At 34.3% G+C, this 20,812-nt stretch overlaps 1 protein-coding gene across 1 annotated transcript in view; it reads left to right on the top strand.

Annotated features, from left to right (window-relative positions):
- The window catches only part of CNTLN (centlein), a 291,923-nt gene that overhangs the window by 63,682 nt on the left and 207,429 nt on the right, over window positions 1–20,812 (top strand). Inside the window, exon 3 of the mRNA XM_029920696.1 lies at window positions 19,779–19,863. Within this exon, the coding sequence (XP_029776556.1) occupies window positions 19,779–19,863 (85 nt within the window). The remainder of the gene's footprint in view (window positions 1–19,778; window positions 19,864–20,812) is intronic.

Genomic DNA, 20,812 nt, shown 5'->3' with positions numbered 1-20,812 from the left:
CGGGGTATAATATTCTTGGTTGGTGGTTTTTTTCCTTCAGGACTTTGAATATAGCATCTCACTCTCTTAGTCTGCAAGATTTCTTCTGGAAAATCCACTGAGCATCTTACAGTGGGTTTTTTTTGTGTGTTAGGAATTGCTCTTTTTTTGGTTTTTCAAAATTCTATATTTGTCTCTGATTTTTGAGGATTTGTTAATGTATTTTTGTGTGATTTTGGCTGCAGATCTTACAGTTTCATGAATTAGATGTCCATATCTCTCCTATGATATGGGAAGTTTTTACCCATTGTATCTTTAAATAAACTTTCTAACCCTTTTTCATGTTTCTCCTTTGACTTCTATAGTGCATACAATGATTATTTAAAATGGCATCTCATATATTCTGTATGCTTTCTTCATTTATTATCTCTCCCAACTGGATAGTTGAAATGATTTATCTTCTATTTCACAAATTCTTTTTTATGCTTGATTACATCTACTCTTGATCTTACATATTTCATTTTTTTCTTTGTATACTTCAGCTCCAGAATTTCTCTTTGGTTCTTTTTTAATGAATTATGTCTCTTTTGTTGAAGTTTTCATTTTTTTCATGTATAATAATTTTCTTAATTTTATTTAGTTGTCTATGTGTGTTTTCTTATAGCTCATTCAGCTTTTTAAAACATTTATTTTGAAAGTCTTAACAGGCAGTTAATTGATTATTTCCATGTATTTGGTTACTTAAAAATTATTATCCCTTTAGTTTTGCCATGTTTCCTTCATTTTCATGTTCCTTGAAGTCTTGCATTCATATCTGAAGGAGCAGTCACCTCCTTCAGTCTTGATTGACAGGCTTTGGGAGAAAAAGATCTTCCCTAGTCAGCCTGGTTAGGGATTCGGGGAGTTTCTTAGACCTTTTCTATGGATATGCCCACTGCATTCCTCTTGTTCTACCTTGCGGGTAATTGTTAAAATTATATGTCTTCTTTTGATTCTGCATAGCCAGCGCAGATGTTGAGAGCCTTTTTTTATTTTCCCTAGATCCATGTCCTGAAGTGCTCAAGATGATATGCTTTCTCTAAGTCCAGCAGAATTTTGCTGGCTGAGTGTGTGTGCTCCTTGCACAACCTACAGAGGCTTGTTGACATCTATTCAGGTACTTACAGAGTGCTGGCTGTGGAATTAGAGGGCCACACAGAGTTCTGGAGGTACCTGTGGGCAGGTTGAGGGGTTCTCTTTGTGATGCCCCCTACACGGTTCATATGTGGGCTTCTTTATAGAGTCTGTGAAGTCATTTGTCAAAGTCATGGATCTTTATTGTTAATAACTCTCATTATTATGAGCCCTCACCAATTTTTCCTCCTCCACTTGCCCTCAAACTATTTAACTATGGTGATCCCCTCAATGTTTTGGGTAGATGAGAGAGAAATGGGCTTCTTAGGCAGTATCCCATTGCCTTGATACTCATTATGCTCTATTTTCTCCCCTGGGAGAAATTATAACTGAGGAGGTCTCTTTGGCACAAAGCTGTGCCACCTTGTGGGAAGAGTGACTTTGGTAAAGTGAAACTGTTATACCCTCAATCACTGTGTTGATTCTCAGGTATTTTTGGCTACAGCGGGGTCCTGGGACCTCTCTGATGTATTCCTGGTCTCTGTAAAGATATTCTCATCCTTGGGTGGTTGTCAAAGTCTGTGTTTCTATTGGTGGATGAGGGCTAAAATCTCCTATTCCACCATCTAGCTGATATCACCTAATGTCACTTTTATATAACGAATTTGGTAGATTTTTAAAAGGAGTTTTGAAAAATTATGTCTTTAAAATACCGAAATCCCATTTGTGGCTGTAAGAAAGGAAAAGACAACTGTCACATGTGTAGATTTCTTATTTGTGTTTTTATGAGAAATTCTATAGATTAATTCTGTGTTACCATGAGGAAATGTATTATGGAGCTGATTTTTTCATAATGAAGTTAAAACAAAGTTGATTAGTTTTTGAAAATGATTACTTGTGTGTGTACATTGAATGTGTTTATAGTCTTTAGAAAAGCCCATGATATTTATTTCTTTGAGATTTCTTTTAAATGATTTTTCACTGCCAAGAATTATTAATTATTTAGGTGAACACAATATCATTTAAATGGTATTGTTTGGAAAATACTATCATACTCCTAAATAAGTCTTAGTAGTTCAGCCAAAGGATCTTAGCAATGAACATTCTTCAACTCTGCTTTGAATGACTTCTATTTTGATTTCAAATTTTATGATGTTTTCATATGAAGTTTCCAATCTGCTATTAATCTCTTCTGGTGTATTTTTCACTTCAGATATTATATTTTTCACACCTAGAAGTTTTTTTACTGTTTTTTAATCTTCCATTTATCCCCATTATATTAATTTTTCCTTTATTTAAGTTTTTAAAATTTTTTTAAATTTATTTTTGAGAGATAGCGCAAGCAGGGGAGGATCAGAGAGAGAGGGAGATACAGAATCTGAAGCAGTCCCCAGGCTCTGAGCTAGCTGTCAGCACAGAACCCGACACAGGGCTCAAACTCAAGAACCACAAGATCATGACCTGAGCCGAAGCTGGACGCTTAACTGACTGAGCAATCCAGGTGCCCCTAATGTTTTCCTTTAAAGTCTTCAGTATATTTTTAATATTTATAAAAACATGTTATGGTCCTTGAGTTCCCTAATTCCATTATCTGAATATTTGATATTTTGCCACCTTTTGGATGATGTTTCTACTTTTTTACATGCCTGGCAATTAAAAAAATTAATTTCAGTATAGTTAACATACAATGTTATATTAGTTTCAGGCTTACAATATAGTCACTCAACAATTCCACACATTATTCAGTGCTCATCATGATAAGTGTATTCTTAAATTTTTTAAAATTTTTACTTATTTTTGAGAGAGGGAGAGAGAGAAGGATGATGAGTAGGGGAGGGGCGGAGAGAGAGGGAGACATAGAATCTTATCAGGTTCCAGACTCCGAGCTGTCAGCACAGAGCCCAATTGGGGCTTAAATTCACGAACTGTGAGATCATGACCTGAATGGAAGTCGGATGCTTAATGAGCTACCCAGGCACTCTGATAAGTGTATTCTTAATCCCCCTTCACCTATTTTACCCATCCCCTCACCCACCTCCCCTCTGGTGATCATCTATTTGTTTGTAATTAGAGTCTGTGTTTTTTATTTGTCTCTCTTCTCTTTTTGCTTTGTTTATTTGTTTTGTTTCCAAAGTTCCACATACAAGTGAAGTCATATGGAATTTGTTTTTCTATGACTTCTTTTGCTTAGCATTATATTGTCTAGTTCCATCCATGTTGTTGCACATGGCAAGATTTCATTCTTTTTTAATGATTGAATAATATTCCATTGTATATATATATAAAACCTTATCCAATTTATTCATTCATCTATCGATAGACACTTGGGCTGCTTCCATAATTTGGCTATTGTGAATAATGCTGCGGTAAATATAGGGGGTACATATATGCTTTTGAATTCTTTGGGTAAATACCCAGTGTAGTGTATTTTGTAGGGAAGGGGCAGGGTAAAAATACAAATTACTATATTTTTAATTTGCTGAGGAACTTCCATACTGGTTTTCATAGTGGCTGCACCAGTTTACATTCCCATGCCTGGTAATTTTTTACTAGATTCTTGACATTGTAATTTATGTTCAGTATTTGATTATTGTATTTCTTAAAGAATATTGGATTTTGTTCTTGCATAAGTTAAGTTACTTGTGGGTCAGTCTGATGTTTTTGAGAGTTTGTTAGTATAGATCCAGGGTAACCTTTCTTCCTAGCTAGGGTGAATTTATTCTCATTAAGGCCTGACCCTTTTGGAGACTCTGTAATGCTCTGTATATATTATAAGGTCTTTTCATTCTGACTGATGGGAGCATGAACTATTTTCAGCCCTTTGTGACCTTTGGAAATTTTCCATTCTGTTGCTTTCCAATGGTTCCCTCCTTTGCATGGATGAAGTAGTTTCTTCTCAGTTATGGACAGATCAATACTCAAAGACCAGCCTTCTGGTACTCTATGTGCAGCTCCATTCTCTATTACTTTGCTTTTCAAACTCTATCCACCTTGGATTTCCTGAACTCCTGTCTGTGTCTGCTCCACTTAATGAGACTGAGCTCTGTTTGGGTTTCCCCTTCCTTTACTGTAGCTTGGAAACTGCCTTTTGATAAGAATCTAAAGTAATTATACAGCTTGCCTCATTAGTTTCTCTTCAGGGATCATAGTCCTTTGCTACTTGTGTCTAGTATCTAAAAATATTTTGTATATTTTGTGTAGATTTCAAGTTGTTTAAAGTAGAAGGGCATATCTGGTGCCCGTTCCTTCTCTATGGCTCGAAGAAGAAGTTAATTTGGCTTTTTATGCTGGGAAATGACCCAGAACTGTCAGACAATTTAAAACATATAAATCAGTATGAACGTATAGTAACAATGTTAAATTGAAATTATGCCAACAAAGGAATTTTTTTGTCTGGTGGGTTTAATTTTATTCATATGGCAAGTTGAATTTTTCACTAAAGTACCAGGTATAAAAAATTTAACAAAGTCTATTGTTATTATATTCAGAGTATCAGGTACAGTTTCTATAATGAAGCTGATTGATATACATAAAGATGTTTGTACCTGAAACTTCTTAGTGGTTAAAAGGTTGTGCCAGAATATCTGTATTTAACCTTGAGGGTATATAACTTACTTGTCATTAGCTGAATTGTATATTCTTATACTCCTTTGGTTTTAGACTTGAAGAGGAATGTAGGAGCCTGCTGAAATGAACTGAGATTAAGTCGAGTGAGACTGAGTAGAATTGTAATGGTGGCAATTAAGAACTACTACCAGGGAGTTGTGAGACTTTTTAGAAAAGATCTCTGTTACTCGAAGTGTTGTAATTAATAATTATTCATGAATTATAATATTTGGTCATTTGAATAATGGATCTGTTTTCTTTAAAGTTTAACTCATAAGTTCCCTAGTATTCTCAGTTCATAGTACCTTTGCATATCAGTAATATTTTTATGGCACTTCAAGTTAGAGATACATAAGAGTTTCATTAGGATTAAGTATTTATCTCCTGACATTATAACAGCTATTAAAATATACATAGAAATTATGGGGTGCCTGGGTGGCTCAGTTGGTTGAGCGTTTGGCTTCAACTCAGGTCATGATCTTGCAGTTCATGGGTTTGAGCGCTGCATCGGGTTCTGTGCTGACAGCTCAGAGCCTGGAGCCTGTCTTCAAATTCTGTCTCCCTCTCTCTCTGACCCTCCCTTGCTCATGCTGTCTCTCTCTCTCTACCAAAAATAAATAAAACATTAAAAAATATATATACGTACAAATTAAAGTGAAAAAGTTATATTTTATTCTTTAACATAATCATTTGCTATAGGATGTGAGACTTTTGGGTACTGGACAGTTTCTCCAGCTTTGTAATCATTTTGGACACTGCTACCCTTATTTTTTTATTTCACATTGCTTTTTGCTCTCAGCTTGATTTTTATCATAACAGTGGTCAAAAACTCATCATAAAGATATGATGTCATGAAAGAAATGTTGTACAATCTAATATTGAAGCTCTGAACTTCTAGCTAGTATTCTGTATGGTGTCCAATAGATATGAAGTATTGCTGTGATTCCCTGAGACATTCACAATACCCCACAATGCCCTGTATGTTTGTTACAGCACCCCTGGGAGCCTTGGTACACAATCTGGGTAATAGAATTAGCTCATTCTCTTCTAATGTTTATTACTATTTTATATGGAATTTTGGCATGATTAGTGTTCTAATTTTTTTATGGCGAGACAGAGAATCCTTTTTGATAATTTTTGACTAGCAAGGTTTATTAGGAAACTGTGTAATAGTGAAATAAAAGTATAATATATTAGACATTTTTCTTGAAGGAAAAGTGTCTACTGCAGAGATTTCATAGAAAAATTATTGAATAAATTGGTTTTGTGACTATGTTTATAAATAATGCGTAATACAAAGAAATAATGAATAAAATACTAAAATATGATATTAAATGGGAGAAAAATGCAGTACTTTATTACTATACAAGGTGTAGTTAATTAACAAAAGAAAAAGATGAATTTTATAATTGGGATAAATAAGGGAAAAGAATTAAAACTGAAAATAGTCAAAATTATCTGTGCTGTTATTATTTTTCATAGTATCAATTATTATATTGTAATGGATTTAGGATATTCCTGATTATTCCTTTAGGATATTCCTTTAGGGTGATTATTGCTTTAGGATATGTGCATACAGTTCTAAGCCGTATTGTGACAGTACTGTGACTCAGAATGATTTTTTAAAATAATATATTTTGGGACACCTGTCTGGCTCAGTCAGAAGAGCGTGTGACTTGATCTCAGGGTTATGGATTTGTGGCCTGTGATGAGTGTAAAGAATGTTAAATAAATAAATTTCTCAAAATGATGTATATTGTAAGGAAGTTAATTCTGAACTATATGGAAAATATATTTGTATAATATTATGATAAGGACCTATTTGCAATTCCATGTCCCCTTAGTTTAATACATCATAAAACAATCATAGTGATAATAGCTTACATCTATCAAGTGTTTACTATGGGCCATATGTGGTTTTTTGTGCTTTCAGCGTATTGACTAAATTCTTAAAATAGTCCTATGAGATGGGTCTTAACATTATTCTTTTTATCCAGATGAAGGAAATGAACTACAGAGAGGTTAAATAATTTGCCCAAATGCACAGAACTAATGTGTGGCAGTATGTATGGTTCCCTGTTTTTAATTACTACCCAAATGGAGAATTAGTCTCTCACCTGAATGTTAACAAAGAAAGAAAGAAGAAAACAAGTGACTGTGATCTAAATTTTTTTATGGTCCTACACTTATTAAGATCATTTATTAGTAGATTAGATTAGAGATAAGAAGCCAAGAATAATGCTTTAAGACCTTAAGAAATAAAATAAATGTATTACTTAGTGGCATTTTATTCCATTTATGTCATGATGAATTCAAGATTAGAATTGGGATATGTTTCATGATGAGTTCAAGGAATTGGATTTTAGCAAGAAGTTAGTGGACGCTAGATCTGTTTGAGAGGTCATACTAATGATTTGGGGGAGAGCATAACCATAATTAAGCATAATTTTGATCTATAATATTGCTGGAAATGAAAGATATTTGGTATAGCTGATCAGCAATATGACATTCATTTTACTTCTAATGAATACTATTGTTTCTTCCTTTTTTGATATACTCCCATCTCTGTAAAAAATACAGTTCAGTTATTTATTGTTTTAAGTCTTCTCGAAAATTCCATATGTTTCCATGAATTTTTAAGTTCTAAGTTTGTATAGATTGTGGTGTAATTTGCATACCTGATGGTACTTAATAAATCCTTTTAATTTAATTCAGAATTATTTTTTGAATGCCTAATATGTGCTTAATATTCTACTTATACTGTGAGAGGAGAGAGGGTCAGGGGAAAGAAAATATAATGTGCTTCTCATGAAGGTGGTTGTGGTAAAAACTGTAAGTAAGAGATGTCTTCCTTGATCTCCCCTCATTTAATAAACAGGTGCTCTTCCCTGTATTTATTCCATCTCAACATATTGTTTGTTGGGTGTATAGTGTTTGTTAAATTAAAAGATGACATTTTTTCATGATTAAAGTATTATTTCTTGGGGCACCTGGGAGGCTCAGTCAGTTGAGCATCTGACTTCGGCTCGGATCTGATCTCATGGTCTGTGAGTTTAAGCCCTGTGTAGGGCTTTGTGCTGACAGCTCAGAGTTTGGAGCCTGCTTCGGATTTTGTGTCTCCCTCTATCTCTGCCCTTTCTCCATTCTCACTCTTTCTCTCTCTAAAAAAAAAAAATATTATTTCTTACTCGTGAGAATCTCTTTCAGATTTATATAAAATTAGAATTTCTGGAGATGTATTTAAGACTAAATTTTAAAATTAGGAATTTAAAAACTGACAGTTGGTAAAGAGAGACTCAGCTCAGGCTGCTATAACACAATACCATGTACTGGGGCAGTTCCACCCCTCTATTTCTTACTGTTCTGGAGGCAAGAAGCATGAGATCAGGGCGGCAGCATGGCCAGGTTCTGGTGAGAGCTGCTGCAGACTACCAACTTCTTGTATTGTCATGTGGTAGAAACAGCATCTTCTGGTGTCTTAATTGCCTTTTCAGGGCGCTAAGTCCCTACCTCCCAATTCCCCTTGATTCCCTACCTCCAGACACAAACACTTTGGGGATTAGATTTCAACATAGGTATTTGGGAGGGGCAGAGCACAAACATAGATAGTTGGGAACACAGACTTGGACGTCACATGGACCAGAGTTGAAATGACAAATATCTCTGTGTCTTTCTTATTGAAACTCTCTCTCAAAGTCTCAGTTGCCACATCTGTTAAAAGGATTTTAAAAAGAGTTTGTTGAAGAATTAGAGAAGCATTTAGTTACAAGCTTGTCCAGTAATCAGTACCCAAAAGTGACATTGATCCCTAAACAGTTCTTCTCAGTAGTCAAAATTTTGATCAGGGGACATGTCAGGAATGCCATATTTAATTTTAATGATTGAGGAGTTATTGAGCAAAGACTTAATATTTCTTTCACTGAATTGTAGATCTAGTTGTTTAAAGAGATTTGTGAGCTATCATTCACCTATGAACTCTGTGAGATTGTTATTTGTTCAGGTTAACGATGAGATTGAGGTTATCTACATTTTGAAACCACTTGACAGGTAATGCTGACATTCTAGAAGAGAATCTAAGCTATAAAGGCGAATATTGTTATATCTTTCTGGATGGAAAAATACAAAATCCAATATTTAACAGTTCTAAAGATGTTAGGGAAAAATTTGTACATGTTTTGCTGGAACTTGCTTAATATTGAGCTGTAGTTATTTTTAACGATTAGTGGTTAAGAACATGACTATGGAGACAGGGCTACATGGTGTAGAATCTTAGCTCTACCATGTGGTTTGTTGTGTGATTGGAGGCAAAATATTCACTTTTATATGCCTTAGTTTTCTCTTCTGTAAAATTAAAATAAGAATACAATTGTTTTGAGTTAATGTATTAATTGTTTTGAGCACATGTATTAATTATAATAGTACCTTGCACATTGTAAGTATATCATCATGATCATGATCATCATCTTCATCATCATCTCATGTTGTAGTTTACATTCCTTTTCAGTTTGTTTTTATAGTCATGAGAAAAGTCAATTAGTGTTTTGTAAATAAAAGGCTTCCAAGAATAACTTGCAACCTTTTGATGTTATTATTGTTCTTAATATTAAAGCTTATTTGCAATTTGCTTATCCTTAAAAAATGTGTTTTTTACTTGAATTTGAATATTCAAATTCAGAAATACATGTTTCAAATTGAAGATTTTCATAGTTTATCAATTGTAGTATTTTTTACTTTTTCATATATAACATTTTCAAATGGAACCTCCACAGACATTGCTTTATTTTCCTTTTTCTTTTTTACTTCTAACACTTAATCTTTGTATAAATCTTAGAGACATGTTTTGCTTTCTTTTTAACATTTATTTTTCCTCTTTTATGGGCTTCTTGATACTTTTTTCCTTTACCCATTCTCCCGTTTTCACTGTCTCTATCTTGTCTCTCTCTCTCTGTCTCTCTCTCCGTGTCTCTCTCTCTCTCTCTCTAGTCCACAAATGAAAACTCAGTCCTGGAAAATGAGAACCATTAAAGGAATAAAAAAGGTAAGATGATATTTAGTATTTTTTGCATGTTTATTCAAGATATGCACACCATATTCTTGAAATAACGTGTATAAAAGATTTAGCCTCATAGAGGATAGGAGATTATGTTTACAGTTGAAGTTTAGATGCTTAATAATCAGGCTGTTGTTATAAGCTTATGTACCCTCACCACTGGGAACACCTCCCTCCTGCTCCATTCCCCCCTTAGACACATGGGCTGCACAGCTGCTATATGGTTGTACACTGTCCCATGTGTATTAAGCAGACACAGCCTGCAAAAGGGTTGCATTTTGGAGCATGGAAGCAGCATGGCTGGCTGGAGACCCCAGAAGTGTAGCTGCCAGAATTCTTCCAGCTGGCAGCAGTGCTGCTAGGCAGCTCCACACAGGGCAGAAATATATTTTCCTGGTGCAACAGCCATGAATGCCTGGGCTGAGATATGGATGGATGGGAAGATAGTCAAAGCTACTAATAGGAAGGTGTTTAGTTGGGACCACTGTACTGTTTAAGGTGAAAGAATGAACAATAAGTATGAAAAAACACATTTGCAAGAAGCTTGTCAAATAGTCTTTTAACCTTTATGAAGACTTTTACGTTAAAGAATTATGAAATTTTACTGAAGCATAGTTACTTGAAAATTTTAGCCTTTATATGGATGACAGAAGGTAGCACAGAAATATCATTTTTAAGGCAAAATAATTGTGATAGTCTTTATTTGATGTAAGTTTATTTCTGATTTCATTAAAAATTCCCAGAACATTGAACATAAGTCAACATTCCATGGAGAAGGAAGTATTATGCAGCTTGCATGTGTGCATATCTGCATATCGGAGCAGAAAATATTGACATGATAATTGCAGTCAAGCCTGAGTGAACAGTGGCCTGTGGGAATTCAGCTGGTGTTGTACCAACTGGATGGCTGCTCAGGACACAGTTTGAAATGCAAGGTGCAAGTTAGCACTTTATTCAGCACAGGCAGGCATCATTTAAAAATCCTTGGGGGCAACCGTGGTGATGTGCAGATGTTAAAACAGTCTGTTCTGAAGTGCTGATATTTTTGAACACTGTAAAAGACTTCTAGATTCTGGGTGAAAAATATTTGCACAATTATTAAAGACATATAATGCACAATCTTTTCCAACTCTTTTCCGGATGTTTTAGGTAATAAGCGGAGAGTGTATATGCACAAGTATCTGTACATGTAGTTAAAAGAATAAACAGGAAAGTCAGGAACCAAATAGTCATTAAATGTTAACTATAAAACAGAAAGGGTTTTGACTTTCAACTTTGTATTAGAAATGATGTTGAATGAATAAGGATATTTGAAACAAATATATTATTTAGTAATATATTAAATCTAAGCTGTTATATTCTAGTAAATTATTGCTTCTTTGTTTACACAGTTCACCAGTACACCATAATTTACAAATTCAGATTAAGATGCTATAGTCTAATTCTATTCTTTATTCTAGTTTGGAACTATCTGATTGAATAAGCAAAAGAAGAGCAATCATTTTTCATGTGTCAGGTTGAATCTTCCATCACAAGTTTTGGCTTTCATATATAGTCTAAATATATTTTTATGTTGAAATATAAAATATAATAGTTAGAAATTATGGATTATATAAAAAATTAAGCTCTGATCTTAAAGAAAAATAGATATTTTAAATATACTTCGATGTTTAAAATATTTTATGCAAAGGTTTGAGGCTCTGTTGATTTAGTAATATATTTTTATTAAGAATATTAGAGTTGTTTTCAATAGCTATTTTTACTGTGGAGTAAACATATTTGAAAAAATACTTGTGTACTTCTTTTTTTTCTTTTTTCTTTCTTTTTTTAAGTTTTCTCATTGTATTATTCATAGCTACCATTTTATTAGTTTATTATGCACATTCAAAGTAGAAAAATAGTTATGAAACAGTTCATGAATAAAAGGATAGATAATTTGAAAATGGTATAATTCCTGTACTTCCATCAGTCTTCCTGTTTTACAATCTTAATGTTTATCAGAAAGTGAGAAAGCATTTAAATGGAAAACATTAATAAGTATAAAATCTACATTTTAATAGATTTTGTGTTCAAATGAAAGAAAATGTTCTTCCAACTAGGTTTATTTTGTGCATTATTGTTATCTATCTGTTAATTAAGAATAATCAGTGTCAGTAACTTTTAATTTTTTATTTTCTTTGTTTTCTAAATTAGACCAATATCATTGCCTCATTTATAGTTAAATGTTTCTTTTAGACTCTAATATTTCATTTTTGACATCTCATTAAAAATGGGCTCAAACCCAGAAAATATTATCCTGTCATATTGTATAATATATGGCATGGTCTGTAACACAATAAAATTTTGTTTCCTAATGATTTAGAATAATTTCTCAGATTTTTGAGTTTAGAAAAATGGCAAAAAGTTACTGTGGTAATTCATGTGGCTAAGTATCAGTGATGTTAAATCTTTAAATGGGTAGTACTCTTGGGAAAAGTGATTGGAGCTTTAAACTTGTACACATTTGACAGCATCTCTTCACTTCATTTTTCATCCTAAAGAAGTCTGCAAATATTCTTAGCTCACATCATTATTGCACATCAGTGGTTCTAATTAGCTAAACAGAGTTTGTCTCAGTCATTGATCATCATCAACTTCTTGACAGTATCCTTTTTTTTTTAGGAACCTTATTTTAATGTCTATTAATACAGAGAATATATTTATAATTGACCAGGTACACTGGTGGTGTTTTAAATTTGAAACAATTTTTTTTTACCTTGTATTATTTTAAGTAAGAAAAATAATTGTATTCATATTACATATTGTAGTACTGTTTTCTCTTGGGAACATTTTTCTGTTAATGAAAAGATCATGTGCCACCAGGAGGAGCTGCTGGACAAATCTCTATATAGATTTTGAATTGTGATTGTTTTTTCAATTTCAAAGCTGTAACATAATAGTCAATTTTGAAGGTTTTTGGTTTAAAATACATCATTGAAGTATATTTTTGAAGGTTTTATTTGATGTTAAGTTTATATATCATTTATGACCTGTATTTTCAGTATTATATTACTCAGCTTAATTAGTTATTTTTATTTCAGTGACTCTTAGATTTTAGTGTGTGTCAGCATCACTTGAGGCTTTGTGTCTTAGTTCAGGTTGTTATAACAGAATATCATAGCCTATGTGGCTAAAAAGCCAAACATTTATTTCTTGTATTTCTGGAAGTTAGGAAGTCCAATATCAAGGTGACTGCTGATTCCACTTCTTGTGAGAGCACTCTTGTAGGAGGCTGCCTTCTTGATATATTCTCACATGATGGGGAGAGAGATCATCTTCTTCATGTAGATCCCTAATCCCATTCATGAGGGCTCCATCCTCATGACTTCCCAAAGGCGCCACCTACAAAAACTAGTACATTGGGGATTAGGACTTCAAATTATGAATATGAAACAGTCAGTCATAGCACCTTGTTTCTGCACTTGGAAAGGGTGGAAGATAGTGCATTTCTAGTAAGTTCTTGGGTGATACTAATCCCACTTCTCGGTGACTCACCATATGAGAACCATCAGGTTAGAATGAGTGAGTTTATGTACATACCTGTGTATATAATAGGAGATAATCATTCTGGTACCAAGCTGCAGTAATGCTTTTGTTTTGAGTTTTGTGGCCTATGATCTGATTTTATCCCTGTAAATTAAACTAATTCCTGGAAATTTAATATTAGACTCATAGCATATTCAGAAAGCAACTTAGAAGGGTAGTTTCTGACTGGAATTAATGTTTTGGCTGTTACATTCTGGGTCTTTGTCCTTGAGTAAACTCAATCAAGCCCTTCCCTTTGTCAAAGCCATTCTTCCCTTGATGCCATATACCTTGAATTGATGTAGTCCTGTTTTGCAATACTCATGATTTTATAATATTAAATTAAACATTCAAATGACAATTTGAGGTTATATATTTGTGACAAATGAAAGGCAAAGGATGTATATATTTTTTTTTCTTTTTTTTTTTTCATTAGGCTTTTGATTCCAGTATAGTTAACATATAGTGTTATATTAGTTTCAGGTGTACAGTACAGTGGCAAAGAACATATATTTTTAATATATAAAATAGTTTTATAAGTCAAAAACAATAAACATAAAATGACAGCTATATTGACCGGCACAGGAAAATTAGGGAAAAAACATTTCAATTGATGAAAGTACGTTGAATTTCATTATATTATTATTTTTTATGTCTTTATTTTATTTTGAGGGAAGGAGACAGAGAGTGAGTTGGGGAGGGGTAGAGAGAGAGGGAAACACAAAATCTGAAGCAGGCTCCAGGCTCTGAGCTATCAGCACAGAGCCCTATGTGGGGCTCGAACCCATGGACTGTGAGATCATGACCTGAGCTGAAGTCGTCTGCTTATCCAACTGAGCTACTCAGGCGCCCCATAGAAAAATAAATACAACAAGAGCCCAGTTGAAGACAATGGACTGTGGTTATGCATTAGATGTGCTATCAATACTTGGTAATAGAAAATAAAATAATAAAGCAGAATAAAGTACAAACAGTAAAAATAATACATATGTTTATAACATTTTAAGTGTAGTTTATTCCAATTTTCTACCTACTGTGTGCCTATATTCAGAGGCTAGAGAAAAATTCTGAGCCATGATGACTGGTCATATGTGAATTTATGACCACAGACCTTCGTGGTTGTTAGTACTGACTAGTAACTATTCTACATTTTTTTTTTTCTGGCCCACTTACTCTCCCAGTCTCCCAGAAGACTATTTGATGCTTACTCTCTTGTCAACTTACAAGATTTTGTTTCCCCTTCTCACTTTCAGTTGATGGATACCTGTTATGAATTTGTTAAATTAATGTTAAGTGGAGCACAGGGTGCTGGATAGTGAGCAATGGTTCAACAACAGATCATAAGAAAAATTAAAATAGAGAAGTTTATTGCTCACAGGTCCTAGAGGAAGTACCCTGCATGCCTTGAGGGGCCAAATGGGGAAGTCAAGGCACAGTATGGAGACAGACAGAGAGGACCTGGGGCATATGCCTTTATGAGGGTTTGTGTGTAGAGTAGTTGGGGTTTCCAGGCAAATGTGGGATTGGTCAGATCAAGAGCTTGGTTTTCGTCAGCTCTGTGAGGGGATCTTATGTAAGGGACACATAAAGGAAAGGTGTTGGGAGGCCAGGGAAGATTGTTGATCACAGGGGCTGTTGGGGAAGTCATATCAAGAACTTTAATTTACTTGTGACTCTGTGAGCTTTTGTCTAGGGCATTTATGTGAACTTGCTTCAGGCTGCTTGGCCAAACCAAATGGATGCCAAGGCATGGAATAGCTTTAGCTAAACTCTTGGCAATCCCCTTGCTTTCTACACTGCTGAATATATAGAAGCTTTTAGAAGAGAGCTTTTACTCCTTCCCATAACCACATCTGGTGACATATCGGAATCTGTACCCATATTTCCTCCTTTTATTTCTTTGGAATAAGCTTTTATACTGCTGTCTAAGTTCAAAAAACTGTGTACACTAAAGCCTTAAGGATCCAAGGATGTCACTCTGCAGTTCTCTCTTCTCTTTCCTACATCATCCATACAGCTCACTGTCCTGGATCATTCCTGTCAACATACTCACGTGCAATTTTATCTTCTGTCTTTTGAAGAAAAATCTCTTGATCTCACATTTCTTTTGAAATACTGTTCCATTTCTCTGCTGCTTTTTACAGCAAAATTCATCTGAGAAGTAGTTTTTACTATCTCTATTTTTTTCTTTCTCTCTTGAACGCACTCCAATTAGGCTTGTATATCCACCATTCCTCTAAAACAGCTCTTGTCAAAATCATCAGTGACTACAAAATTGCTAAATCCCAGCAATCTAGTTTTCAGTCTATGGCTTCTTTAGCATGTTTCCAGCATTTGCCACGGTTGATTCATTTCTTCTAGAAATAACTTACTCACTTAGCTTTCTCTCTTCATTCTCCTTTTGCATGACTGTTTATTTTTTGTAGTATCATTGACTTTTTCCTCACCTTACTATCCTATAAATGTGGAGTGCCTCAGGACCTAATTCTCAGACTTTTCTATCCAAAATCGCTCCTTAGACAATTTCATTTACTCTTAGAATTTTAAATATATTTGGATGATGCCTAGTTTTATTTTCAGCCTTGAATATTTGATTCCAGACTTGTTTATCCAACCACCTCTTAGATGTTGATTAAATATCTCACATTTAACATGTCCAAACCCAAAATTCTTAAAAAAATTTTTTTAGTGTTTATCTATTTTTGAGAGAGAGAGAGAGAGAGAGAGAGGGAGAGATTGACTATGAGCTGGGGAGGGGCAGAGGGAGAGAGAGAAAGGGAGGCACAGAATCTGAAGGAGGCTCCAGGCTCTGAGCTGTCAACACAGAGCCTGGCGTGGGGCTTGATCCCCCAAACTGCAAGATCATGACCTGAGATCTGAAGTCAGAGGCTTAACTGACTGAACCACCCAGGTGCCTCTGTCCAAATCCAAAATTCTAATGTCCCTTAACTCTCCTCATCAGGATCTCCGATCATGTGTACTCCTACCTTCTAGTTATTAAGACAAAAGCCTTGGAAACATTCTTGACTTTTCCCTGCCTTTAAATCTCATATCTATTGGATCAAGAAATCCTGTTAGCTCTATCTTCAAAATATCAAGAATTTTATTACTTTCTCAGTAATACCACCATTACCTATCTTGTCCAGTTCATCTTTAGTTCTCACTTGAGGTATTTTATTTGCCTTCTAACTGTTCTTTCTGCTTCTACTTTTGATTTCTAGAGTCTGCCCTCAGCCCTGGAGCCACTATGATACTTGTGAAATATTAATTTGTATTATTTCTCTACTCAAAACTATCTTCTGTGTTCCCATTTTACTGGGAGTCAGATCTAAAGTTCATAGGGCTTAAAAGGCGATATATTGCTTTATTCCCAGTGACCATTCTGTTCTCAGCCACCATTCTTCCCTTGTATGGATATTACTATTTTGCTGTTCTGTGGCTATTATACTAATTGTGTTCTTGCCTCAGTATCATTGCTTTTGCTACTGGTCCTAAGGCCTGGAAAACTTTCCTGAAATCTCCATGACTCTTAATTTCTTCCTTTAAGTTTCAGCTCACATATCATCTTTAAGGACAGTCATTTATAAACTATTCTATATAAAATAGCAGCACCCTTCCTTTTACTTCCCAGTTCTCCAAGATGAGGCACCTCTTTCTGCATTACCCTAGTTTGTTGTTCTTATACATATAGCCAGTTGGTATACCAACTTATATATCATTTTACTTACATATCATTTGTTTTCAGTATCTGTGAGCATCAAGACAGCACTTGGTTTATATTGTTTACTGCAATTCTCTATTCCCTAGAATGAGGCTGAGCATGTAAGTGCTCAGTAGATAATTAAATGCATGATGGATTAATGTATAGATGTGTATGTGTTTGTTTTTTAGGTATTTATTCTTGTAGGAATTTTTTCAATCTGGGGATTCCATTTAATTCTAAAACATTTTCGGCAGGGTGCCTGGGTGGCTCAGTCGGTTACGCGTCCAACTTCGGCTCAGGTCATGATCTCATGTTCCTGGGTTTGAGCCCCGAGTCGGGCTCTGTGCCGACAGCTCAGAGCCTGGGGCCTGTTTCAGATTCTGTGTCTCCCTCTCATCTCTGATCCTCCCCTGCTTGTGCCGTCTCTCTCTGTCTCTCAAAAACAAAACAAAACAAAAACAAAAACAAAAAACAGATACAAAAAGGTTTAAAACGTTTTCGGCAGTTACTTCCTAAAAATACTGCTTTATTTTTTTATCCCATTTTTATTTACTTTTGGAACTCTGTAGGCATATGGGAGTTTCAAGTGAGACCTACATGTCTTATTTAATCTCATTTCTCTATGCAGTGTTCTGGATGAATTTCTCTTTGTTATCATCCATTTCACTTATTCTCTTTTTATATCAAGTTTTGAGGTAAGCCCCTTGAATTGTTTTGATTCAGTGATTATAATAATTATTTTCAAAGTTTTCAGTAGATTTTTTAAGATGTTATTGTTGTTAACTTTAGTCATTCTTTTAGATCATAAGAAATCCTTAATTATTTTAAAGTCTTTTATTTTTATTTTTTTGTTTTTGAGAGAGAGAGAGAGAGACAGACAGACAGACAGAATGAGTGGGGGAGGGGCAGAGGGAGGACTAGAGAGCACCCCATGCAGGTTCTGTGCTGCCTTGTGGGCTGGACTCACAAAACTGTGAGATCATGACTTGAGCTAAAACCAGAAGTCGGATGCTTAAATGATTGAGCCACCCAGGCACCCCTTAAAGTCTTTTTGGCGTGTTGTGTTATTTTAATTTTGTCCAGAGTGATTGCTTTCTTGAATTAAGTTAGCATGTGCACGTGTTGTATGTGTATATAGAGTGTGTGTTTTCTTCTTGTGTTTTGCATTTTTTATTTGTGGTCAAACCATGAGTAGGAGGGTTGATGTTATTATTCTCTTACTTTTTTCTCCACTACCCCGCTTTGTCTAATGCCTTTTTTTCCTCCAGAAATTTTGTGTTTGCCACTAAATTGTCACCCGTACCCTATCCTAAAATAGGCTTTATTTATATTGGTAGCATGGGGGCTCTTAGCCAACAGTGACACACAGGATTTGTTGAATTTAGTACCTCGGCTGTGGAGTGTTTTGGCTCGGTGCCTGATTGGGATGCTATCTATAAACTTTTACCTTTCTAAACTTTCATATAAGCCTTAGTTCCAGACAAGGGTGGGGAAAGATTTCTTCCAGACTCCTGAAAGGAGTTGGGGGCCCCACCCTAGTCTCTGGTTTCAAACAATGAGCCTAGCTATGCTTCTGTATATTGGGCTGGGCACTTTCATTTGCAGTTACCTTCAGGAGCTGAACTCTTCTTTACCTTAGCCTGAATCTGGATCTGGACAGTACACAGCAGCATCATCCTTGTTTATAGCATGGTATTTCTGTTCAGTTTGCAATCCTTAGAGATGTGGCTGTGTTTCCTTAATTTTTTTCTTTTATGTTTTTCTATTAATATAATCAATTTAGAGAACAGAGAGAACAGAGAATTGCCTCAAAGTGTGGACTTACAATGCTAGGTTATTGGAAGTCTAATTTAAATTTTTTAAGTGTATTAGTATATCATCTGCATTTATTTCTTACAGCTAGTGGTGTGCTTTTCTGATTGGTGTCTCTTCATTCTGATATTCCCTTGTGCCTTCTAAGACCCTTCCCTTCATTTCATCATTTCCCAGTTGAAGGTTCTTTTCTTCTTCCTTTCCTGTATACTTTGTCAGTCCTGAGTGATTTAGGTATAAATTTCTATTTATTTGACCTATTTTTAAAGTTTTTTAAAAATGTAAATGAATGGCCAATAAATGTTTATTCTGTTTTTAGAAATGTTGGTTATTAGTACATCTAGTTCTCTTTTGAGTCTTTTACTTAAAATGTGATATTTTATTCTTAATTTAATTGTGCGTATAAAGTGTTTATGTTAAGAATAGATTGACTTTGGGGTACCTGGGTAGCTCAGTTGGTTAAGCCCTGATTTCGGTTCAGGTCATGGTCTTGCAGCTTGTGAGTTTGAACCCCACATGAGACTCTCTGCAGTTGGTGCAGAGCCTGCTTGGAATTCTCCCTCTCCCTCTTTCTGTACCTCCCCCACTTGCATTCCCTCTCTCTCAAAAATAAACAAACATTAAAAAAAAGAACATATTGACTTATTTTTTTTAATTGATGATACAGTGGTTATTGTGATCAGGATTAAGTGTGTTTTAAGTATTTTTTTAAAATCGTGGATCTAAATCTGGAAACTAAACTATTCGTTTGGTATGAAGTTGTCTTAGTATTCAGCAGTTTGTAAGTTGTTGCCACTTGCCATATGGTTTCTGATTAATTCTGAAAGGGCTGTCAACCCCAGATAATTTAATTTTCTATATTTTAAAGTGATACTCATTTTCAGGATGTGAACATTTAAAGGATTAGCTACCAATTATAACTAACAAATTGTCCCTTATTTTTCTTTCTAGAGAAAAACAGAAATCTGAAGCTAAAGACAGAAAAGTTTTAGAAATTCTGCAAGTGAAGGATGCTAAAATACAAGAAATGGAACAGGTTAGTATAACAGAAAATACTAAAAAATATATTGTTTCAGGTAGTAGATATTTACAATTATTTTTAATTTTTTCCCAATGATATTTATTAAGAGTATCAGACTCATCATGTAAACCATTACTATTTTTGAAACTACTGTGGTCAGATTATTCTTCACTTTTGTAATTTGCTTATAGCCTGTTGTTTTCAAAATTAATAGGCTATGTCATTTGTGCATTAAAACTCTTAAGATAGTGTTATGGTTTTATAGTGGTAACTAGCAATTATTAGTGTTTTATTGAATTTTTGCCTTTTATTATTAGCAGTTATCATTGTATTATTAGCAGTATTATTTAAACTTGTAAATTTTCAGATGGTTTCATTTTTAGAAAGGATCAAGAAATAACTAGGATGATTTCACTTGATCTTTTGAAAAGTGGTGCTTTCTTATGTTTTACATATAATCAGTTAATTATACAATTACATATATAATAAAATTATATGTAATTATATGATCAGTACATTATCACTGCAAAAATCCATGTAATCAGTGCTTCCCAGAATCATTTTCAAAGTATACACATCTCAGAAATGAAGGAGAAAGGCATTTAGTGTAAGTGTGGCCTATACTGTGATAAAATATTTAAATTCATTTTGTACCCAGTTGTTCCTTATGCGCTAAATTGCCTGTAATCTTCTATGGTAAATGGAGGCTCTTTTTGGAAACTACTATGCTTTTTGACTTTTGACTCTATTTTTCTTACTAGCCAATTAAAGTTTTATGTGAATTTTGATCTAAGTTTGGTTATTGTTATAAAGTTGTTTTATCAAAGACTTTAAGTGGAAGTTAACTTAGATAAAAATCTGATTATTTTTATGTTCTCTACATTCATATATCTTTCTAAAATGGAATATACATTCCTTTCTGACATATAAATTTGAAGTCTATACATTCTCCAATGTTGTTTTT

This window comes from Suricata suricatta, chromosome 13, assembly GCF_006229205.1.
Source record: "Suricata suricatta isolate VVHF042 chromosome 13, meerkat_22Aug2017_6uvM2_HiC, whole genome shotgun sequence".
Lineage (NCBI taxonomy): Eukaryota > Metazoa > Chordata > Mammalia > Carnivora > Herpestidae > Suricata > Suricata suricatta.
Note: the sequence above shows the minus strand (reverse complement) of the source record. Positions and strands in the feature narration are given on the sequence as shown.